The 25,383-nt window shown below is 48.1% G+C and overlaps 1 protein-coding gene and 1 long non-coding RNA gene across 4 annotated transcripts in view; one reads left to right on the top strand and one right to left on the bottom strand.

Moving 5' to 3' along the window:
• Positions 1-25,383, bottom strand: part of Dpysl5 (dihydropyrimidinase like 5) — an 86,341-nt gene that overhangs the window by 42,133 nt on the left and 18,825 nt on the right. For all 3 annotated transcript variants that reach the window (XM_004839150.3, XM_004839151.4, XM_004839152.4), the window contains exon 2: positions 8,736-9,000. In XM_004839150.3, coding sequence (XP_004839207.2) covers positions 8,736-8,996 — 261 coding nt within the window. In that variant the 5' untranslated portion in view covers positions 8,997-9,000. The remainder of the gene's footprint in view (positions 1-8,735; positions 9,001-25,383) is intronic.
• Positions 14,745-21,334, top strand: LOC110347915 (uncharacterized). Its single transcript, XR_002392829.2, has 4 exons — positions 14,745-14,822; positions 16,684-16,992; positions 18,872-19,373; positions 20,130-21,334. It is a non-coding gene; the product is annotated as an uncharacterized LOC110347915 (long non-coding RNA).

Here is a 25,383-nt window from a genome sequence, read left to right on the forward strand (position 1 = left end):
TTTTAAACTCCAGAAGATGAGAGCAAAATACAGAGCTTGTGTGCAGTATGAAAGGTGTCCAAGACGTACACAGGGTGGTGTGCTTGTTTCTATTCTAAAGCCAAGATGCAATGATCTCTTTGCATTGATAAATCCTCTGCAAATACTCTTTATCCTGGGAGCTGAGGAGCTGCCTGGGTATTTCCAACACTAGATGTAAGAATGTCAAGAACTGACAGATCTCTCATTTGTTCTATGAGGGATCTCAGCCTGGCCTACATTCTGGACTGCCGATTAATGTAAAAGTAGAATGAAAGTTGCCAGCAAGGTTTTGTCAAGCAAGATAACTGGTTTGAGACAGGAAATCTTTAAATAGCTCCTGACTCCTGCAGTGCTTATAACTGGCATTGTCTGCTTTGAAGAGAAAAAGAGAGAACGTTATCTGGAATTGATCATCATTACTATCAGAACTCTGCTTGAAATTGAAAATACGGTCAACCCTAACAGTAGAAATGAAATCCAAGCTTTTAGTTCCCAATTGATGCTTAACAGTGTATTGTGAAAGCTTATGAGGGAGGTGCACAATGAGTCTTCAATCAACACGATTTATTTAACACTCATATAATGCTTAATAAGCACCAAGTACTATTTTAAGTTCTTTACAAATAGTAACTTAGTCAATTCACACAAAGTATGATTACAATCTCCACTTTCCGGATAAAGAAATTTAACAATAGGGAGATATTGCCTAAATCACACAGCTAATGATGGTGGAGCTGAAATTCAAACTCCCTGCCTCTGCTCCTATCCGCCAACAGGCACTGTGCGGATGTCTATGCTATGTTTAGAGATACGCATATCCTTGGGGACCCACAAGTTAAACAGAAACCATGGTCTCTCCCCCTCAGAGTCTTCAACCTCAGTCAAGACAAACTCATCCCTGGGGGAAACAATTTGAAAGCCCCAGGAATACAAAAAATTTCAGCTGGAGAGAAGTGGGCTCCAGGAGCTGAATTTGCTGCAGTCGGCTGGAGCAACCAGGAGTCAGGGCATGGGGGCGGCTCCAGGAGGGGATGGGGAAGATGGCAGCAGGGAGCATGTGGCATTCATGGGGCATGTTGAGAAAGCCTTCTCCTCCACGCAGGGGCCCATGCAGGGAGCATGTGGCCATGAGAGCTGGATGGCCAGAGTAAAGGCAAAGTCACCTTGGAAGTTGCCTGGAGGTGAAGATCCAGGAATTTAAACTTTCGGTCTTGGACAACAGGGAGCCACTGCAGGTGCTCAAGCAGGGGCATGGCGTGGGACGGAGAGAGGGCTGGGACGTGAAAGTGGCTAGGTGATTTGTGACTATAAAAGGTAAATGTGGAACCTTCAACAGGTTTAAGTAGTTAAAACAACTTTGGTGAATGGAGATGTTCCAGGGCAAAATGCCCATAGGCTGGCTGTGTTTGTAATTCCTAGGAAGAATTCTAAGAGGCCTCCCAGTGACCCACACCCTGGTGTGGTCTCCTCTTGTTCCCCTCTTACTAAGTAGAGGAGGGTCCCAGTGAGTAGATGGGAAACCCTATCTGTGACCAGGTCGTGGATGATCTAAACATAGTGACTTCAAGAAAGCGAGCTGACCCATAGTGAGCCTGAGCTAACCAGGTGAACTCAGCCAGGGGCAAGGCTCTTCCTACTGAGAGAGAATCTGGCCAGAGATTTGCCATGGGACAAGGATTCGAGGTGAGAATCTCAGCTGCTGGCTTTGAAGATGGAGTGTGGCACCTGGCAAGGTGTGCTCTCAGCCTCTAGGATGGCGTGCCAGCAGCTGAGCCAGGAAACTGAGCTGGGAGGTGAGAGCGGATGCCCAGAGAAGGCCAGCCAGAGGCCAGGCAGCACGGACCCTTAGGTGGTAGAGCAATTTCACTGTGAAGCCAAGGAGGTGGATCTTTTCTGAAGGAACCCAAGAGCCTGGAAGACAGGCCTGGGATGGAATTAGGCAGACCCCACCTGGGGACAAACATTTATTTTATGTGTATTCTGTACCACAGTGTGAAGTTATTTGTCATACACCACCACGTTAATCCTCATTTACAATGGCACAGACTGTCCAGCTCTGAGGTACTGATGTCAGTAGCACCACTGGCACTGCCATGTTGGGTGGGCAGAGCCCATTAGCTTCTGTCTGATGTGTATCAGTTCCACGATGGCCTTATCCGGTCCGGGCTTAGGGCCACAGAGGGTCAAGGAGAGCATTTGTAGGTAGCCAACCCAGAGGTCACAGGCTGTCTGAAAGGAGTGACTGAGAAGTCCTGGGGTTTTAGGAGACCCCCGAGTGGACTGGTGAAAAGAGCCTCAGACTGTGAAACCTGCACTCTGGTCTGACTGTCTCTGGCACTGGGAGCAATTCATTCATCCCCTCTGGGACTCCTATCGGGTGTGTGCGGGTTGCATTCTAAGGCCCCCTCTCACTTTTTACAAGAATGAAGAAATACATGAACTTGGGAAACTCAGTTAACAAGCAAGACCATAGGAGTCAGGATCGCCATGAGCAGAAAGTATTGTTGCAGAGCTTAAAGCCTGGAAAGATTTTAGCCAGAATTAAACAGAAATGGACAGGATACTGGAGTCCAAGAAAAAGAAGAAAGGAAGCAAACAGCATTCAAAGCATTTAATTCCAAGGGAAAATATTTCACAGCCAAAAGCAGTCTACCCAATGGGTAAATGGGATTTATTTGTATGTTAGTCTGGCATATGTCAGGGTCCTTTGGGACAGGGTCCTCTTCGGGATGAGAAGGGGAGGGAGAGCCAGGAGCCTCCAGTAGGGGAGGGACATGGCAGGCCATCCTAGTCCATGCCACTGAATATCCCCTAGGCCAGAGGTGGCGGACCTACACCATGCATGTTGCAGCGGGCTGTTTGTTATCAATGAAAGCTCCAAAAGGTTTGGCATCTCTGACCTAGGCCCATCCCATTAGGGATTAGGATTTAACTTCCCATGTAAGATCTACTGCTGCTGATTTTAAGTTCCTGGGACACTATTTCCATGACTGAACAGCCCCTGGCAAACAAGGAGTGGGCCAGCCCCAGACAACCTCTCTACCACTGCCACCTTCTGGCTCCATGATGATTTCCGTGGGGTAGAGACAGAAGGGCAGAATGTCCTGCCAGGGACACTTAGCAAGTACAGGGACTTAGGCCCCAGGGAGCCCAATGCTAGGTCCCTGGCATGTGAATGGGAAGAGAGAAGCAAACGAGAAGAGCAGACAAGGCAAGGCAGGCCTACGCTTTCAAAGGGGATTCAGCTGTCAGCCCTGACACATAAGGTGAGGGTCGAATGGGTGCCAGGCCACAGCCAGGCACCAGGCCTTTCCAAACAGCCAACAAAGTTCCTGAATAATCCTTCTGCCAGGGATTGGAATTGCAGGGATGCTTCTAAAAAATACTGATGTGTATAGAGACAGGCCTAGAGACACTGCTTTAATTGGTCTGGGTTGGGACCAGACACAGGCATCTGTTAAAAATTCCCCAAGTGGTTCTAATGTAATTTGCTTCTAAGGGTTGAAAATCTTTGGAATTTCAGCCTAGAGTCTAGACTGAGGTTCTTAAAATATTTCAGAGGAGAAGGAGTCAGAAAAGGCAGGTGGGAAGCTTTTTCCAGTTGTACATGCCTGCTTCCTCTGTCAACATCTTAGTGAAGAATACTGTGACTCTAATGTTTTCATCTGCTCTTGAGAATCAGTGGTTGATGGTGGTCAAGAACCCATGTGAACACTCTGGGATGCAGTATTAGAGACACACAAAAGAATACTTGGCTCTCTGTAAGTCAAGCAGAATACTAACACAAGGCCCCACAACCTGGCTGAAGTCCCAGACCTTTACCAACTCAGCTGGGTCAGAAGACCCCTCCTTACCCCTCACCCCATCTCCCCACAAGGAGAACGTCCATCTAGAATAGGGTCTGTTGGGCTGGGGATTTAGCTCAGTGGTTCCAGCGCCTGCCTTGAAAGCGCAAGGTCCCGAGTTTGATCCCCAGTACCCAAAAAAAAAAACCCACAAAAAACCTAGAATAGGGTCTGTTGGGCCAGGGATTTAGCTCAGTGGTTCCACTGCCTGCCTCACAAGCTAAGGACCCGAGTTCAATCCCCAGTACCAAAAAAAAAAAAAAAACAACGAAAAAACCAAACAAATGGTTTTTCCCTAGAATAGGGTCTGTATTGTTTCCAAGTAGGAGGTCCTGGAATCTTCTGGAAACACAGCTTCTGGAGGGCAGGGCCTGCAGGCTGAGGACATTGGGGTGGTGGTGCTTGGGGCAGGGAGGACGAGCAAGTGACCAAGTGACCCAGGCTGTGAGCAGAGGAGCCAGGCAGAGCCAGTCACGGCCTCAGAAAGAGGCGAAGGCGCAGGAAGCGTTTGCTGAAGTGCTGGGGAGAAATCCCTTTAGACTGAGTACAATGGAGACCCAGATGCTCTCGGCAAAGCCAGGCTTTCAACTGTTTTGTTTTTCCAGCCCTGGCTGCTGCCGCCAAATTGACAAGAATGCAAAAGGCAAGGGGGTGCGGGGTTCAAGACCTGCCAGATCTATCTGACAAGCACAAAATGATGCAATTTGATCCCTCTTTCTCTCTTGGCTAATCACTCGGTGAGCTTCTCCTTGGAGTTATTATTCTGTTATAAACCCAGATGTTTGCAGTGAATCAGCCTTTCTAGAAATGAACTAAGCAGGCCAGTGGCGGCCTATCAGGGTGCATGCAGCCTTTCCCCCAGTGCCAAGGCAGTGTGAATAATGAATCCTACGAGTCTCGATCAGCCAGCGTTTCAACAGGCGAGCATTTTCTCTCCCCAGGAGATATCCAGGAACTACTAGAAATAGGAAGCCAAGGGATTTGGCTGGAGAACAGCAACGCAGAGGGGAACTCAGGAATGGAGAGGAGATGGGTGTTTGCAAGGAGTCTCTTCTTGGGAGGTCTGAGGTGCAGCTCCTACTCAAAGGATCCAGAGTAGGCTGTGTCGGGGCTGTGTTACCTCTGCAGAGGCAACAGCAGGGCTGGTGCGCACAGACCAGGTACGGGGTACGGCTCGCTTAGGGGAAGGACATAACAAGGGTCCACCTTGTGACTGCAGCACCCAGAGGGGCTTGGGGGGGTCTCTGGTCCAAACAACAGTGCCTGATGTGGAGTGGGGGGTCCCCGAGGCAGCCCCAGCCCACAGAAACTGGGAGGTCTGGGCCTCCACAGCAGTTATACAGGGGCTTCAGATGTTTTCTGGAGGTGGCTGTCCCCACGGATGGGAAGCCTGGGAAGATCAAGAGCTACCTCTCGTAAAGATAGGTGCACAGCACCTTTCATCAGCTGTACAGCGCAAAAAGCTCCCAGGGGAAAACCTGTCTCTCCTGGCTAATGAGGCCCCAGGAGATGACAGTGTGGAAAGTAAGACAAACAAGGCCAGTCTGCCCTCTTCGAGGCTGGCAGACAGCACAGTGACAGCATGGTATCCAGCCCTGGACTAAAGAGCTCCTTAAAGCAGGAACAGTAACTGTCGAGCTATACTTTTCGATGCAAGTCCTAATATACTATAAAAAGGACCCCAACATGGACTGGTGTGGATATCACAGTCATGTTGATGTTAAATACTGTGGCCTCTCTTACACCACTGCTGGGAATATAAATTGTCACAAGCAGTTTGGGAAACTATTTGGCTGTATTATGTAAGGTGAACATAAGTGTGTTATACTATGACCCAGCAATTCTACTCCTAGGATATAATATGCCCAACAAAATGTGTACACACAAGTTTGCCAAAAGAAATAGCAACAGTGATCGTAATCACCTTAAACCAGCAAGGACCCAAATGCCCTTTGGTAGTAGAGTGGATAAGTACAATGTGGTATACACAATGGAATATTATGAGGCCATGAAAATGCATGAACTACAACGACATTAACAGTACAGATGAATTTTGGGGCAAAAGAAGCCATTGCAAGAGTACATGTTGCTTAAATTAATTAGTATAAAACAATAAAGCCAGTCTATAATGAACATACTAAAAACCATCGACTCTTACACTTTATTTTAAAAACATTTTTTATGATAGTGGGAATGGAACCTAGGGTCTTGTGCATGCTAGGCAAGAGAACCACTGAGCTACCACCCTCCACCTTAACTCTTACACTTTAAATAGATGAACTACATGGTATTTAAATTACATCTCCAGGGGTGATTTTTGAAAATCTATAGTATAGGCCGGGCATGGTGATGTATGCCTATAATCCCAGCACTCAGGAGGCTGAGGCAGGAGGATCACCATGAGTTCGAGACCTGCGTAGGCTACAGAGTGAGACCCTGTCTCAAAAAACAAAAAACAAAACCCAACCAACAAAAAAGTCTACAGTATAGAAGTTAGGGTAGAGCCAGGCATGGTGCTACATGCCTGATATCCCAGTACTCTGGGAGACTGAGGCAGGAAGATCCCATGTTCAAGTCCAGGCTGGGAAACTTAGTGAGATCCTATCTCAAAATAAAGGATTGAGGATGTAGCTCAGTGCAAAGGCCCTGGGTTCAATCCCAAAACAGCCATAAAACAAACAAACAAGCAAAAAGTCATGATAGTGGTTACCTTTACCTTTGGTGAGGTGGGGCTTCTGGGTGCTGGTGACAGTTGTTTTACCCACAGGGAGCTGGTGGTGGGGTGAGTTTAGCTGTAATAACTCTATGCTCACTGCTGGAACCCGACTGCTTTGCCACTGGACACATTCTGACTTGAAAACTGAGTCGTGGCACTTGTTTGTTTGGTATTCAATCAGCAAGCTATATCCTGTCAGTCTCGACTGCTTCATGACTTGCTGCCCTTTCCAGTCAGGACAATTTGTGTGATACTCATTACTTTTTGGCATTTGTCACACATCCTGGAACTAATTAACAACCGAGGGATCACGGTATCTGTGCACACTATCGACAGAAATGGCAACGGCAATTACCACAAACAAAGCAGGCCTGGCCTGGCTCAGGGTTGGGACGGTGGCCTTCAGAAAGGCCCCAACTGCCACTAGAGCATCCCATAAGAGGACCCAAGTTTATGAGGGTTTTATGCTTCACTAGGGGAGAGTCACCTTCAGGCCCGGGGAGTTCTCAGGAGGCAGGAGCAGCTGCCTGCTGCCTCTCTTCCCTGGTCCTGGTGAGGGGACAGGTGTGGCCCAGAGGCCAGAGCATTAGGCCTGCATCTTTGCCTCAGCTCAGGCTGGGCCGTGGCTATTTAAAATCTCACTGCCAGCCTTCTAAGGTCAACTGTGCATCCCCTGGAACGGAGAGGGAAAATGTCACTTCAAGGAGACCTTCAGTCCACGTGCCTGGCATAAGTGGGCCCACAGGAGCCTGCCCCTCCTGCCCCGTCGGCCCCAGCCAGGCTCCTCAGGGAGCAGGAGTTCCTCCTAGCAGCAGGAACACCTGAGCCCCCAGGAAATAAATCCCAAAGGGAGAGCCCTGAGTGGGAGAGGGTCCCCTTCAAACTCCAGACAGCGTGGAGGTGGGATTTGAGGGTACAGAGACATGGAGATTTGAGGCTGTGGGCCTAAGTAGGACATAGGATTGTAGCCAGGGGCCAGGAGCTGGTGGATCTCTGTCATCTAGGAAGCAACTGAGGTCAAATTCTTGGTAAATCAGGCAGTACAAGGGGCTGCTGCCAGGGTAGGGGACTTGTGCCCCTTGAGATTCTGACTTGATTCTGTAGTTTAAAACACCTTCACAGGTGAATCTGATGTCCAGTGGATGTGGAGACCCCCAGGGATAAGCAATAGTCACTCATTCATTCAGCAGATATTTACAGGGCAGCTGCTCTAGCTCCAGGTCAGTGCGGCTCTGGGAAAGCAGAGGAATAGGCCTGGCCTTGCCTGCCATGGGCCCACGGTACATGGAAAGGCTGGCACGGAACAGAGCATTACAATGCAGGGAAATGACAGCAATGATGGAGGCTCTGCAGCACAGAGGAACAGTGAGAGAACCCAGTTCGGGCTCTTTTTGCAAAATTCAGTTCCCTCCTGATTCACGTCTTATAGGTCTGAATTTTTATATTTTGCATTCAGGAAAATGCAGTAGTCAGGGCCAGCTCAGTAAATGTTAAATATTATCCATAATAACTCACTCTGAAAAGAGAACTCACAAGTACTTTTCAAGGTATTTTAAAAAAATAATGAATAAGCTAGAAGAAACAAAAGATAGCTTTATGTCTCTTTTGCAATCTCTGCCATTAAAACCAGCTAGAGGCTGGGGATTTAGCTCAGTGGTTCTGGCGCCTGCCTTGCAAGTGCAAGGTCCTGAGTTCGATCCCTGGTACTAAACAAACAAACAAACAAAAAAACCCCCAAAAATAAAACCAGCTAGAAAGGTGACTGTAATCGGTCACAGACTTCAGGGATTTAATTTAGTTTATCGTATGTGAATAAACAAATCCACCAAACCCCTCCTTCCTTCACAACAACAAACACCAGCGAGTCCTCTTCTTCTAGGTCTGTATCACATGACACACAAATATAAAATCAGTTCCTGGCCTATGTCCCTGGGAAGTCACATGACCAGCAAAGCAGGGTTAAATGCCTCCTTTAACGCTGCCTCTGACATTAGCTGGAACCCCTATCTGGCTGCCACGGTGGCCCCACCTGTCCTGTGCTAGCAATGCAGTGGGCACACCCCTTCACAGGTGCGTGTGTGTGCCTCATCTGCGGCAGCCCCTGAAACTGAATAAAGAAGCAGAGAAGCCATCTTGGGCATCAGGAGCATTACCTTGGTCCCATTGTAGAAGTCGTCCACGCACGTGGCATTCATGAAGGTCTGGTGGAAGTGGGTGCTGGTGTCAATGCCTCCAGGGATCACCAGCTTCCCAGTGGCATCGATCACCTTGGCCCCTCCAGGGATCATGAGCTCTCGGCCCACCTGCTGGATGATGCCATTCTCGATGTAGACATCAGCCTCGTGGGTACAGTCATCGTTCACCACCTTGCCTCCCTTGATAAGAATCCGCACGCTGGCTGAGTTGGCAAGCATATTCCTATGGAAGGGAGAAGGGAACCGTCAAGGTCGAGGTCAAAAAGTTCAACAGTCACCATGGCCCACGCCATTAGAGCCAAGCTCTGGGGTCAGAGTGAGCTGGTCCTACAACCACTGACCTCATAGGGGGACTTATGAGAATCATGATGTGGTGGCAGTAAGGGAAAGCTGGAGCTCACAGAAACATTCTAAGCAAGTGCATCGCCACAGAACTGCACTCTTAGCCCCTCAGTCGTTTCCCTGATTCTCTGAGTCTTTATAGGATCAGGTCCTTCCTACTGGATTGTCCCTACCTCAAAGCAGAATCGCATCAGTCACTTGTCTCCATCCCTACCCTCATCCCCAGCATCCAGTAGAGGACCCTCAAAACTGGAGCATAACAAATGGGTAGCCTCATCTACTTGTTGCACTGACACAACCAACATAGTTTAAAGTACTGAGTAGTAGACGAATTCCCTATTTGTTTTCTGGCATATTTGGCAACTCTATATCCAGGGCAATGCTCATCTTTGCTAGTAGAGCAAATTACTGTCACAGAGCAAAGGAAGTGACACATTTTCTCTCATCTTCATCATTTAACTGGAAAGGCTGTGCCCCAGGATGCAAAGGCCCCAGGATCTGTGGAAGGAACCTCGGGAAAGGAGATATGTGAGCTATCTGGAGAGCTTAGACAGGTGGTTTAAGCAGTTGGCTTAGTTTTTGCCAAGTTGGCTGGGTTGAAGTGCAAGGAATCTCAGCACTCAGAAAGCTGTCAGTGCCCTCTGAGCCTTAACTGCCAGGTGCTCCTGGCCGGAGAATGCTGGGAAATGAGACAGGTGGCTGGGAGTGACAGCTGTGCTCTGTGAACATCTGCTGCCTGCAAGGTGTCATGCGGACCTCTGGGGAGAAAAGACTTGGTCCCTGGTGTGGAAGGCACAGGGCAGAGAGACTGTGGGAGGAGCTGAGCTGGAAAGGCTGGGGAAGAGGGGGATGGCCACAAGCCCGCTGAAGGTGCATGTTTCAGGGGATCTTATGTCCCACAAACTGAAAACTAGTCTTCATTTCCTAAGCCATAATCTGGAAATGGGTGCAGTTCTCAGTTCTTAGATGCAGCTACTCTGGTCTTTGTCTCTGTCTCCCCCCTTTCCAAGCCAAGCCCAGTGGGATTATGAAAGGAGAGGTCCCAAACTCTGTGGGAGTGACGGAGGAGGCAGGGTGCTGAAAGAAGACACACGCCTAATCCTCTGCACAAACACGTAATCTTCACCTTTTAAAGCAGCTCAGGCAAGAGAAAAACAGGCAGACTGATGCTGGGACTCTACAACAGGCAACCTCTCAACGTATAGGACAACACTGGTTTGCGTCAAGCTCACAGCACACGCCTACAGGTTGGGACTTGCAAGGGGGGAGTAGTAATGGTTGGCAGGGGATCCCTGCCTGAGCATTACTGCTAGCACCAAGAACCAAGGGCAGTGGCCCTCGGTGAGTTAACACCACATGCCCGGCGCTTTACTGCATCTCCACAGCAAGACTGCAAAGTAGGAGTTAGTTCCATCTGAAGAGGACCAAGCAGACGTTTTGAAGATGACAGGTAACAGGCAGCCCATTAAGTGTCAGGCAACCGGAGGAGGAGGAGGCCAGGCTTCAGACCCAGACCTATCAGTGGAAAGGAAAGGTTATCGGAGTGAACTCTGGACAGGAGAGGCACGGTGATTGTTATGCTCTTCATAGGTTCTTGTATTTTTTATCTTTTCAATTTTTATTTTTTATTAGTACACTTGCTGTACATAATGATTATATTCCTCACGGGGAGTTGATACATGTACACAACACATCTTCATTCTTTCTTCACCCCCTTCTCCTCTATTTTCAAAATTTTATACAAGAAACTTGTGTTTTATAATCTCAACATCTCTGCTTAAAAGCTTTTTAACCACAAACACCCACTTTTCTTTTTTTGGTACCGGGGATTGAACTCAGGTCCTTGCACTTGCAAAGCAGGTGCCAAAACCACTGAACTAAATCCCCAGCCCCTGCTTAAAAGCTTTTTAACTTGGGCTGGGGATTTAGCTCAGGGGTTTCGCCGCCTGCTGTGCATGCGCAAGGACCTGAGTTCAATCCCCGATACCAAAAAAAAAGCTTTTTAACTTATTTTCTTTTAGCCAAGAAGAAGCCAGAAAGAGTCCAATGTGACCTTCACTCAGGTCCCACTGCTGCCCGGTTCCTTTCTGCACGGAGGCGGAGCACTGACTCCAGAGCACCTCTCTGGAGCCTTGGGCTGTCGCCCCGAGCAGCCTGTCTTCTCCTACCTTCCTGCTCAGGCTCTGGGAAGCTAACCTGGCCCTGCAGAGGCTCGGCTCCGTGAAGAACAGCAGAGTCCTGGGAGCTCCCTAGTTTGGGATCCCATTCCCACGGGCTTGGGCCAGTCCTGGAAACCCAGGTTACTACACACAGGACCCATCACTAAGCCCGGCCTATGCGTTACCTCGTTTCATCCTTCCAATGCCCTAGGCAGGTACCATGACTACCCCTGTTTTCACAGAGAGCAAGCTGAGGAAACTTTAAAGCTAAGGAAACTTCCTCAAGGTCACAGACTCAGTTTGTGAGAGTAGAGACTGAAAGTCAAACAGTTTGTCTGAGGCGTGGTTATAGACTGTTTGCATCTCCCCACCCGATCCGAACATCCGCCGTGCTGAAACCCTAACTCCCAGCAGGGCCGCCTGTCTTTGGAGAGGCAGCCTTTCAGGAAAAATGTTTTTAAGGTTAAATGAGGTCATAAGGGTGGGGCCCTGATCTGATGGGATTAGTGCCTTTGCAAGAGAAGACACCAGAGCTTTCTCTTTCTTTCTCTCCATGACATGAACGAGTGCCACATGGAGAAGACGCCATCTATAAGCCGGGAGGGGGACCTCCCAGAAACTGACTCTTCGACTTCCGGCCTTCTTCAGAACTGTGAGGAAAAATACTTCTGTTGTTTGAGACACAGTTTGTGGCATTTTGTTTCGGCAGCTCTAGCGGATGAACATGAGCACCTACATCACTTCAGCCTTGAGCCATGCTGACAACATGGAAGCGGGTCGACTGAGCGCCTAGATCAGCAGCTGTCCAGGAGAGCCACTTCAGTATAAATCATGGCGCAGTTGTGAGCCCTGAGTGGACCCAGTGCTGGTGGTGCTGCATGACCTGCTGCCACCAGAACCGCCTGTGGAGCTTCAGCCTTCCAGGTGACCAAGGCCTTGGAGTGCTCCAGGCCTGGGCTGGGAGGCCTGGGTAATACCGTAGCACAGCTGTTCCACACGTTCCCTGCCCTGTGCATCTGGAGAAGATCTCTTTAAAATGAACATAACCGTCTAACTTCATTCCTTTTCCTTGGGGACAACTCAAAAAAGACACAGGCCCTGCTCGCTAGTGTGGAGAGATGCAGGTAGCTGTGTCACTAAGGAAATGAAGGCTACAGCAGACCCGTCTTGCCTACAACCTAAACACTAATTTGACAGGTACTGGTTTAAACTGGGTGTCTTTCCCTGTGTGCCAGAGATCAGTTAGGTCCAGCTGTTCAGTGACCTGAGAAAAGCCTGTGATGTCAGTGCCCTCTCGCACATTTCCACGTTTCTAAGTCACCACCTGCCTACCCCCTCCCATCCCCTCCCCCCCGCCCCCGGGGCTGTGCCTATTGACAATCATTTTGCTTCTCACCTCCCCAGTAGCCTCCTTAGTACTCCTCCCTACAGCTTTCCCTGCTAGTCTTTGCTAGATTAAACAAAGGAAGCATGTTCCTGGCATCTCTCCCTGCAGCCTGCCTGCTGCCTGCGAGTGTACGGGCGGGCGAACTAAGTGCAGTCGGGGGTGGGTGCAGAGATACCCTGGACCTGGCAGAGGGTTCCCCAAGGAAGATTTGAGGACAATTGTAGCATGGGCTCTTGAACACTGTAAATGTCCCTGGCTGTGTCGTCCCTCTGGTCTGGTGCAGGCAGGGTATCCAGGAGACACTGGTCAGAAGGAAACAGAAGCTCTGCAGAAGGTCAGTATTAGTCTTAGCAGTTAATGTTGCTTCAAGTCACCCAGTTTATTCCAAAACACAGTAATTGTGTAGACAGAGGCAGTATGCAGCCCATGGGCTCACTGCACGCTATGATCTGTATGTTTGTGCCCCTGCCTCACCCGTACCACACATGGAAACCCTAATCCCCATTGTAGTTGGAGGTGGGGCCTTTGGGAGTGATTAAGTTGCGAGGGTGAAGCCCTCGTGAATGGGGGAGATTTTGTTCTCTTTTTCTCTGCCATGGGAGGTATAGCGAGAAGGCGTCTGTTTGAAAGCCAGGGAAAAGGCTCTCATCAGAGACCAAATCAGTGGGCACCTTGATCTTACACCTCCCTGCTTTAAGAGCAGTGAGGGATAAATTTCTGTTGTTTAAGTCCCCAGGTCAACGCTACTTTTTGTTATAGCAGTCTGAAGGGACAGAGATATTACATTAGACAGAAATGGTTATAATCAAATTAGCATTGAGGAACAACTGGGCCTTAAAATAAATGTCACCTCCTTTAAAGACTTCTGGCTATATCACACATGCCCATATGTTTAACAAAAAACTTTGATCACCCAGCTATTTTGTCTATGCAAATAAAAGAATTCAGAACACATGTCTGTCCTCTCAGGCAGAAGTGATAAAAATGTCAGATCATTAAAGCTATTAGAATAAATCAGACATTATAGAGCTGCACAGATCCATCCAGTTTGCCCTAACTTTCCCTCCAGTTCCTGGACTTTATCAAAGGTGACCCTGAACAGAAGGGAACCAGTCTGGGACTCACAGGGTGCTGTTACACTGCACATATGGAGGTCAGGAGAATTTTACAATTAATTTATTCAGGGAAGGAAGCAAGGATGCTTCTACAGAAAGATGGTGAATGTCTCTGCTGTGGCAAGGTTTACCCAAGTGTACACTGCTAGTGTCCCTCGACTCCCCAGTTCTGTGGCGTAGAGTCCTTATGTTCCTTAAGCAGTTCTGGGTTAGAACTAAGGCGATAGGTGAAGCTGGGAGCAGGGGCTTCTGCGTGGGGAACAATACCATAGCCAGGAGAGAGGATTTGATGAGAGCCTCTTCCTGTTTAAAATAGTAAGCATTGTTGCTATCCAGGAACAGTCGTGCTGCATAATAGGGTACGCCCCCCCCCCCCCACTGCTCTTGAGCTATTCCAATGCAGAACTGCACAGGAAGCAGCTTACTGAGTGACAGGCAAGGTCACAGTGGCTACTGCTGCTCGCCCATGAAAGGCACACACCCCACACCCTAGAAGGCACTCAGTATTAGCTATGCCAAGGAAATGCCAAGCCCAACACTGCATTCTGGAACTGGCTGCTTCTGTCATCACCTTCCCCAGCTCCTCGGGGCTGCAGGGAGGTGCGAGACAAGGGCGCCTACACGATCTGTCCCCCAGGGCTGCCCCTGCCAGCGGCTCAGCTGGAGGCCACAGACTTGTGGGGTGAGAAAGGTGCAAAGGGGATCCTCCTTGCATAAAGACCCTAAGACACACTGGACAGGTGTTGGTATAAGATGTGCACTTTCCTTTTTTTTCAATTAAACAGGCACAGTTTGATCCTATTTCCACTTTTGATGGAATGCACAGAGAAGGTGTGACTTTACATATAGTTTGCCACTGTGATGTCAGAGAACATGCAACAGGAGAGCGTGACAACTGCCTTGTGACGTGAAGGACTCACGGCATTTAAGCCAAGCCTACTGGCAATCTCGAAGGCAACTGGAGGGACAAGTGAGCCAGCACGAAGGTCACAAATGACAACAAGCTGGCTGGCTGCGGCGGCTTTTCCCTGGCTCTAAGCAGGTAACACCTGCTAAAGGATCAAACAGCAATGGGGAGCTAGGAAGGAAAATGAAAATTTGTAGCTAGTTTTCTTCTGATTGGCAGAAAAGAAACAGTGTGATAGCATTTACAGCCTTCTCCAGGGGAGGTTCCCGGGCATCACTGCAGTATTGGGATTGAACCAGGACCTCAGGAGCACTGGCCAAGTGCGGGCCAGGACAGTCACCCTTCATGGGATTGGTGGGGGTGGGGATGGGGTTGCTGGCACTTACAGCATCCTGGGGTCAAACAGGAAAGGGATTCCCTTTGAGCTGAAACATGAGAGCAAATCAAAGGCTCAACACATCACAAAGGCCAGAAGGGAAGTTTGAGGCAAGTGGAAAATGCTCAGGGTTTAAGTTGATAAATTTCATTTTTTAAAAAAGTATATTGCTTTTGAAATTTAGCAAGCACCAAATTTTACTCAACCAATATTAAAGCATGGTGTAATTTTGTAATTAATTCTTAATAGTTTTAATCAACTATTGGGTAAATTTAAAATAATATTTATGGGCCGGGGATTTAGCTCCGTGGTTCCGGCGCCTGCCTCGAAAGCGCAAGGTCCCGAGTTCGATCCCCAGTACCGAAAAAAAAAAATTTTATGGTGCTGGGGGTAGAGTGTGTTTTTAAGCATGTGTGAGGCCCTGGACTTGATTCCTAGCACCTAAATAAATAAATAAACAAAATTTATGACACACATGTAAGTCATGCAGGATAAAGACACAAAGACCTGTGGACTGGCACTGTTATCTTCACTCCAGTCCCCACCCCATATTTATCTGATCATACATCCTCCTCCTCAGAAGTAACCACTTCCCCAGTGTGTTCATACAATCTAATGACCAATAACAATTATGTAGAGCTGGGCATAGTGGCACACGCCTGTAATCCCAGCTACTACGGAGGCTAAGCAGGAGGATTACAAGTTTAAGGCTCTCCTGGGCAACTTAGCAAGGGCCTGTCTCAAAGATAGATAGATAGAGGGGCCGGGGATTTAGTTCAGTGGTTCCGCCGCCTGCCTCGCAAGCACAAAGATCCAAGTTCGATCCCTGGTACCCCCCCCCCAAAAAAAGATAGATAGATGATAGATAGGTAGATGGATGGATGGATAGATGATGGATAGATAGAGCTGGGGATGCAGCTTGGTAGTACAGCACCACTGGGTTGATCCTCAGCACCAAAAAAAAGTGACCAATAAAAATGAAGTAGATTACTGCTGTTTCCACCCCATGACCTCCTCTCCCAGTGTCCCACAATAAACTTCCTCGGCCCTATGACTGAGTTCTTCGCTACCTGTGGTCCTCTGTTTTCAAGAGAAAGCAGGAATCTGAAAGCCTACTCTATGTTAATGAAGGAGTGGGGTGCTTCAGCATTATCCAAGTGTCCACTGGATCATTCCTCTGGGATGTTTTAAGGCAGCAGGAACTCAACCTATCCAAACCAACTTCACTCCCCAGTCACTGCCCCCAGAAACCTAGGACTCTTCCTAGAGTCCATCCTGGCCAGTGTCAACACCCGAGGCCCAGTCTGGGTGATAAGTCTTACGTGGGAGTTTTGTGCAAAACGTTCTGAGGGATTCTGGAAGTCAGAACCAAACCCTGGGAGAAGAATTGGGGAAGGTAAAAGGGAAGTTCTGCCATCTTTCATCTGAAGCTAAAGCATGGTACCTCCCATGCTCTAATGGGGAATCTGGACAGGAAGAAGGACCAGATGGACAGATATAGCACATGGACACAGAGGGTACACAGACAGGCTGTGGGCAATGATACATCCATCACGAATCCTTTAGAGTCATAAACATATTTCTATACCAACCTGAAGGAGGCCTCTACTGTCCCATCAGGGCTTCTTTCATTCACCTGGAGAGAAGGTAGGAGAGGACTGAGTTGGCCAGCAGAGGGCCAGACTCCAGGTTGGAGCCAGCACAAGAACAGCCTCTTGAAGTGAAGGAAAAGGGAAACTTGACTCCAGTTGGTCCATGCCACAGCTGTGAATATGCTGAACAAGGCTAAACCAGAGAAAGCTCACAATAAACTTGGGACAAAGGAGCTGCCACAAGCCAAGCCTGAGAGGAGCTGCCTCACTTGGGCCCAGGCTAGGCAGGAGTTGAGTGAAACAAATAGCTTCTGGAAGGTGAACGTAAGTCCAAGAGGTGAGTCCTAAAATCAAGTAAGAGGTTTTAATCTCACAGGTTCATCCGGATTGGTTTGGTCCCACTCGGCGACCAGGCTTAATGAGCAGGCACAGTGAGTGTCCAGGCGACAAGAGCTAAATTCCCAAGGATTAGCTGGGAGAGGGTGGAAAGAAATGGGGCCACAGAGCACTTGTTCAACAAGATTAGCAGAAGAGAAACAGGCTGAGTGTGGATGCAGCTGTGAGCAGAGACAAGACAGGTTCAGTTGTGTGTTTGCTGCCCTGGGTATCAGCCGGCCTTGGGCATTTGGGCAGAAACCCGGCTTAGTGGTGGCTTTCTCATCAAGGTCAGGAGGCCCCTGTCTGGAGGTGTCAGGCTGAGTACAGGAAATGTGCATATGAATTAATCCCACTTTCTCAGATGCAGATCCTCTGGGTCCTGAAGAAAGTAGACAAAAGAGCACATGCACTGGAGGCAAGGGTTCCTGACTTCTGAGGCTTCCACCAGGGGACACTGGGTGCTGGGGACCAGGAGAATCCCCAACATCCCATGTCACCTTCCTCCCTCAGCAGATTCCTCAGTCCTGCTAAGCTTTCCAGGCTCTCGCCAGCTGTCCCGAGGCCCCAGAAGGAATTCCATCAGGTCCTTGGAAGGGTGGCAGCTACAGCTCTGTCTCCAGCAGCCCAGAATGGCTGCTTCCAGGACGACAGCCAAAGGGCAGAGAGGGCCAGCGCCCCACTGCCAGGAGGGGGCAAAAGATTCTTCGCAGTCTGAGGCCTGCATTCTCGGCAGGTGGGGTAGGGAGCCACAATCAGGAGGAAAAAGAACACCTTTTCCTAATGCAAAAGGACAGCAAATGTGGGCTACCTGAGAAAATCTATATGTGAGACAAAAGTGAGCATGAGTATGAAACTTGTTTCTTCTCTTTTAAACTAAGTATTAGTATCAATAAACCACACCCATGTGTAACATCTCACAAACAATAACAGAGGGAAAGGAGCAGACAAAATAGTAGAGTACGACTCCCATTCATGTAATTACCAAAAGCAAGCTAAAGGAAATTAGATTCTGCAGGTACTGGTGAAGCATGAAGAAACACCAGGGACCCAATGAGCAGAGTAGGCTGGATGCTGAGGGTCCTCTAGGGCCCCAAGTGCCCTGTCTTGCGCCATGAGCTTTGAATTAGTCTTTAAACTGTGCATATATTTTCTGCACTCTTCTGTAGGTAATTCATCAAACATTTAACATTTCTTAAAAACTTAGAAAGCTGGCACGCCAGTACACAAGTATATGTCAAGTACTATCATAATCAAAATACACACACACACACACACACGCACACGCACACACACACACACACACACACACACACCAGAAGAATAAACAAGAGTTTGTGTCATGGGATGATAGATTTTTTTTCTCTCTCAAATTTTCCAAACTCTCTACATAATGTCACATTGCATTGATAATTAAAAATAGATATTTAACTATACAGCCATGCAAATACTTTGTACTTTGGGGGAAAATGGCAATAAAGTGGAGAAATTTCCCTCTTCTTCCAAGGAACTCTTGCCCTCTCTATACCACTTTCTGGAAGATTTCCAGAAAGGGCTGGGCTTTAGAACAAACCAGGAAACTCCTTTCCTATTTTATTTTATTTGTATTTTTTTTGGTACCGGGGATGGAACTCGGGACCTTCCGCTTTCATGGCAGGCACTGGAACCACTGAGCTAAATCTCCAGGCCTCCTTTCCTATTTTAAAGGGAATTATTAAACAACTGAAATTAAAGATTTCAGAAGGGTGCCCACCACCCCCCTTTTCCTGAGATGTAGGACTCCTTCAAAGATGTACCAGGTACTTTATCTTATGGTTAAAATGTTTCCTCATCTCCCCCAGTTGAAGCTGCTTTCTACCTGCCACTGACTATAAGCCAAGAATGCTTCGCCCAATCAAGCTTGTGCCTCTTCCGGTGCCTGCCTCTCCTAGCTGCCTTCTCACAAGCCCTGGTCACCTTCATTGCTGAGCCAAACAGATGTCTACCCCAACCCAGAGTTCCTGAACTCGAGCACCAAACCCCATCAGAGCAGCTAATAGAACCCATCCCTGATGGGATGGGTAACCAGGTAGGTGGACTGTGAGCCAGTCTCCCCCACGAGACTCTCACATGGAAGAGATGCATGGGTGAGACACGGAGGCACATCTGGGGAGCACTGGGCCCACCAGGACGATGGGCCAAAGAGGGACTCAGTATGCTGTAGGTCTCAGCCAAAATGACCAGCTTCCCCTGGACTGGACAGCGCTGCCTCTAGTCTGAGCACCTGCACCTGTGACTGCAGCACCACATCACCACCCCGACTCTTCACACAGTTCCCTGGGAAACGTACAGCAGGCCTCGGAGGTGAGCACGATGGTCTCCTCCTTCTGGCAGAGGAAACTTGGTTGGAATTTCTACCGGATCAGAGCTCCTTGAAAGAAAGCCTCTGCCATGCTTCATGCTTCTCAGGGCTTGGCCTAGGGAGGGACTCATTAAATGTTTGTTGAGAGAAGGCAGGTGCTGCGGTGGCTGGGGAGCAGTGAGCTGGTGTGAAAGCGCCCTGTGTGAGAGGGCATGGCTGCACACACAGGCTGGCAGCAAAGAGCAGGAAGGCTGCTCCCAAGAGCACGCTGTGCTGGCAGCGGGTGTCTGGTTGAAGACTAGGGCAGGGGACACAGCTGGCTTTCTCTGCTCCTCTTGCAGAAGTGACAAGTGAAGGCTAGGATGGCAGTTGGGCTCACTGCCCTGTCGCCGGGGGTGGGACTTGTGGAGGTCCTGAGGGACACATGGCTCAGGATGCCCTGAGCAGCTGCAGCAGGGACACAAATGTGATCCCAGACAAAAACATGATGTGCGGGCTGGTCTCCTGCTTCTGTACCTGGCCCGGACTGTCTGCAGGCAGGAGGGTAGTGGCTGCAGTAACCAGGCACTACAATGTACTGGGTTAGTTAGGTGGTACACACGGAACAGCAAAGGAAGAAGCAGAGCTGAGAAAGGACTAAATGCTGGAAGGTCCCTGGGGGGAAGGAGAGCAGACTGCAGATGACAATCAGAGTGGCCAGACCATGCCTGGCTTGTGGAAGCCCAGTAAAGAAAGCTGATTTTACCTTCTCTCTCTAGGAATCCTTTAGATCAGTCAGAAGGTGGCCACTAACCCAATCAACCAAGGCAAAGCAATAGAGGAAACCAGAGAACCCACCCCAAGGACTATGTGTGCCAGGGGCTAGAGGGCTCCTAACTCATGGTGCTTTATGGAAACCACCTGACCGCTGAAGGTGGGTGTGCCAACTCCACTTGACAGGTATGACAAGGACAAGGAGGTAATGACTAGGTAAGGTCACACAGCTTTGTGGAAGGCAACAAGAATAGGGTAATTCTACACACACACACACACACACACACACACACACACACACACACACACACTCTCTCTCACAGTAAGGGTCTAGACTGTGCTAATGGGCTAACTCCCTGATTTTCATGTGTCCTGAAGGTTCAGGAGATAACTGTACTCAAGCATTGTTGGTTCTACCTACTAAACTTGCTCCTCATCTGTCCTCTTTCCTCTGAGCAAATGGCCTCTGTCCAGGACCTGATGGCCTTTCCAGGTACCCCCAGCATCATTATAAGGGTGTGCAAATTGGTCTTGGTCTTAAAACCTCCACACTGCTGACACACTGAGCTTGCTACAATGCAAGTCAGGGCACCGAGGCAGGCTTAGCACCTACTCTATGGCACTGAATTAAGTGCCAGACACTGAGCCAACTCAAAAGGAATTCAGAAATCCAAGAGGAATTCAGCAAGAAAGGCATCATCAGGCATTTCAGTGTGAGACCAGGAGGTGGGAGAGCAGGGTCAGTGGTACGTTTTAGATCCAAAATGTCCCCAGAGCTTCCTGTGTCTCAGAGAGCCTGGATCACGGGGGCGCTCCATTCATCCGTGGATCCATCCACTGATGAGCTCGGTGGTCTGGTGCTGTTAGGAGGTGGGGCCTGGGTGGAGGGGTGGCCACTTGGGGTGTGACCTGGAGGAAGGTATACTGCTGTTCTTGGCTCCTCCCCTCACTTTTGATTCCTGGTTACCTTGGGGGAGCAGCTTTTCCATGCCATGTCCTTCCTTCCATTCCACTTCTGCCATGGAGCCAGCCAACCATGGACTGAACTGTTGGGTATTTTGTCTCAGTGGCAGGAAAGGTGGGGAAGTGTCACACTGACTGTGGTAGAGGACGGCTTCTCAGAAACTCCTCTGCGGTGAGGCTTGGTAGCTGCTTGAGGTTCACCAGGGGAGAGGAGAAGTCAAGCAAGGCACTGCACCCAGAAACTGTAAGGGACAAGGGAGGGCAGGGTGGGGTTCTGTGAGGGCAGAGCCCAGATCCTCCGAGGCTTGGGAGGATCCACTCAGTGTGGGTGAGGAGGGGCATCTCAAACAAAGGAGGGACACCATCAAATTCCCATTTGACATTAAAAAGCAATAGGGTACAGTATCGGAGGGAAACACAGAAGGCAATGTTTATACACTTTGGTTGTGTTCAGCTTTTCTTGGCATGACCTAAAGCCAGAAACCATAAAAAACAAGATTCATTTAGATAAGACTATACAACAGTGAAAACTGTGAAATAGAAAAGATACCACAAATTACTTTTAATAAAGACAAAAACTGGTTATGACATGTTTGTGAAATACAACCAAGGATTAATATCCGTAATATATAAGAGAAAGGTAAATATTCCAATAGAAAAAGTAGGCAGGGCTAGGGGTAGCTCAGTAGTACAGCACTTGCCTAGAGTGCATGAAGCTCAGGGTTCCATCCACGATACTACAAAAAGAGAAAAATGGGAAAGGATTTGAATAGGTAACCAACTGGGGAAGGAGGGATGGGAGACGGACACAGATAATGGGCTGAGTAAAAGAAGATTGCACCTTCCCTAATAAAGAAATGCAAATCAAAAAAAGATGACATTTCCCACTTAGAATAGTGGGATAGAAGAAGAAGACCAATGCTCTGAACAACTAGGAAAAGCACACGATTAGGAAGAGTTTAAATTGGTACCATCTTTTCAAAAGGAAATCCGAACATCTATATGAAAATTTACAATGTGCATTTCATGTCTAAGACTTTCTTCTTAGGGAATAATTGTATTATGATGCTTTTTTTTTTTTTTTTTTTTTGGTACCAGGGATCGAACTTGGGGATGATGCTATTTTGTTTTGTTTTTGGTACCAGGGATCGAACTCGGGTTCTTGTGCTTGCTTGCACAGCAGGTGGCGAAACCACTGAGCTAAATCCCCGGCCCCTTGTGTTTCTTCTTTATGCCTCTGCCTCCCAGAATGCTGGGATTATAGGGATGCACCACTGTGCCCAGCACAAATAAACTTTTTGCATAAAGCTCTGGGAAAGTTATTCACCAAACTATTAGCTGTGCTGTTCCAGAACAGAGAAATTGCAGTGAGATTAAGACTCACTGCACTATTTGGTTTTTAAAGCATTTTTATACTAAAGTAGCTGTGGAAACAGCAGTAGCCCTGGCAAGGGGGCAGTAGCCCTGGCAAGGGGGCAGCAGCTCGAAGACATGCTCATGAGGTTTGTGCCAGGGCAGGCGGCTTCAGGACAAACTCACATCTTTGGTGCATTTATTTAACATTGAATGGTTTACTGGATCTCTAGTTTGCTGTCTTGCTGCCCCACATCTAAAACAAAGCTCATCACCTTTTGTCCCCACCTGGTTGGCTCCTGTTCAGTGGCCCCGTCTCAGTGAAGGACACCCCCATCTCACCCTGCCTGGCTTTTGTGTACAGTGGCCCTGGACACCGCAGCACCTTCTCAGATACCTGCAGAACAGCCTCTATGATCCAGCCCACTGGCTGCTGCGTCCTTGAATGGAGTTTTAGGTTAGGAGATTAAGCAATAGATTGTTTGGGGTTCCAAGGGTTTTCTTTGTGCAGATATCTTCCTTCACTTTACTAAGGGGTACCAGCCTGGTGGGCTGTGGAGCACCTGGTGAACGCCTCCCAAGGAGAGAGGGGAATATGGCTCCATCTCTGAAGCAAGTAGATGGGAGGAAGAGGTCAGGCTGTCTGGCAACCATCCTGATGCCAGTACTTCCTCTGAATTACCTGCTTCTTGTGGAAGAGAGGTGGAACTGGAACTGAGGACAGATACCCTGATTCTTTTTATAAGCGCTTTCAATGTATCCCCCTTCGACCTCCCAGAAGAGCGAGCCAGGGTTAGGTCCTTCCAGCCTCCTTCCTACTTCCAGGTGATCTGTGGTCCCAGCCAAGAACAGTCCTCAAAGCACCTACCAAGCTGAGACTCCAGATTGGGCCAGCTGGCACTGGACAAGTCCTGACTGTCTGCTCCAGCTCTATTGTTGCTGAGGGTCAACTCTAGGGCCCTGTGCCCCTGCCCTGTTTGTAAAGAGCCTAAGGTCTCCATGCCCACAGGGTGGAGCACCCTTCTACCGCTTCCATCTCCTCCTGCAGACTGAGGACCTCCACCTGTTGGCACGCATTCCTGACACCAGCTGCCCACCTCATCTGCCTGTACTCCTGCCACGGTGCCCTCCCCACCCATTTTCATGCCATACACCTGCCTGGGTTACCCAGTGGCTGATCTGGCCATCACAGGTGATCTGTCTGGTGCCACGAAGCTGCTCGGAGTCTGTGACCAAGTGGCCCTGTATCACCCCCCCACTGCAGGCCTAGCCTTCCTAATCGGCCTTATTCTGTTGCAGGTAATCAAGTGATCCACTGCTTTTCTGAGAAACTGGAGAATAAGGCAGCTTTCAACATTAAAAATATATTCATCTCATTTAGATAGCATAAAAAAACTCAAACCAGAATAGATTTAGCAAATTATGGAAAATCCGCACAACTAAAACTTCACAATGTTGTTAAGAGATATCTGAGGACTAAATAAATGAAATACAGTGTGTTCATGGATTAGAAGACTTAAGATTAAGGTGTCAATTCTCCCCAATTTTATCCACAGATTCAGCACAACCTGAATCAAAGTCCTAATAAGCAATTTGTAGATATTGATAAGCTGATTCCAAATTTATATAAAACACCCAGGACATAGAACAGGTAACTCAAGTTTGAAAAAGAACAAAGTTGGAAGATACACTACCCGATTTCAACACAGAACCAAGACAATGTGGTATTGGGGTAAGAATAGACAAATATATGGATGCTAAAGAATAGAGTCCAGAGGGCTGGGGATTTAGCTCAGTGGATCCACCGCCTGCCTCAAAAGCACAAGAGGCGGAGTTCGATCCACTGTACCGAAAAAAAAAAAAAAAAAAATTGAGTCTAGAAATAGACCTCCATATATATGACCAATTGATGTTTTTTGGTTTTTTTTGGTATGGGGGATCGAACTCAGGACTTTGTGCTTGCGAGACAGGCTCAGGGCCACTGAGCTAAATCCGCAGCCCAACCAATTGATTTTTGATAAAAGTGCCAAGGTAATTCAGTAGAGGAATGATTAGTTTTTTCATCAAATGGTACTAGAACAAATGGATGTCCATGTAGGAAAAAAATGAACTCAAAGTGGACCACAGACCTAATCATAGATGCTACATTGTAAAGTTTCAGAAGAAAACATGCAGTCTTTAGGAACTTGGGTTAGAGCAACAACAACAATAACAAAAAGCATGAACCCTAAAAGATAAAATTGATAAGTGGAACTTTATTCAGTAAACTTTTGCTCTTCAGTAGATGTTCTTTTGAAAAAAGACACAGACTGGGATGACACATTCACAAATCATATATCTGATAAAGGGCTTATGAGCAAAATCTAAAGAGAATTCTTTCAACTCATTAAGACAGACAATGCAATGAAAATGAGCAAAAGATTTAGAGACACTTCACAAAGAGGATTCAAATGGCAGATAAGCATACGAAAAGAAGTTCAGGGAAAGACAGCTAAAAAAGAGGCTCTCATTCACCTGCCTGGCATGTCCAAAAGAGGTTCCAGTCAGTAATATTTTAGAGAAAGCAAGTCTGCTGTATGTAGACAGAAATTCTAGAAGGAATTTTATTAATTTCTTTTTAAGAAAAATAAACACATATATGACTGCAGTTTCATAGAAGATATCGAAATATTTGCCCAAATTTTAATTATAGGTCTTTTAACGAAGATCAATAAAAGCCAAGGAAACATCATTGCATTTTAACTTGGTGATGCCATTTCCCTGGGGTGTCAAAGTGGCACAGCCCAACTCACATGCACAGCAGGTGCTCTAACTGCAAACATGTCTCGTACTTCAAGAGCCTGGTCATGGTCCTGGTCCTGTAACGGTAGTGGCCTCCTCTGTGTCGGCCACCCCAACCTTAGCCATTGCCTAAAGCCAGGCTCAGGAAGCCCATGCCCCTCG

This window comes from Heterocephalus glaber, unplaced genomic scaffold (assembly GCF_053883595.1).
Source record: "Heterocephalus glaber isolate CG9 unplaced genomic scaffold, H.glaber_assembly_v1.0 deba00001457, whole genome shotgun sequence".
Taxonomy (NCBI): Eukaryota; Metazoa; Chordata; class Mammalia; order Rodentia; family Bathyergidae; genus Heterocephalus; species Heterocephalus glaber.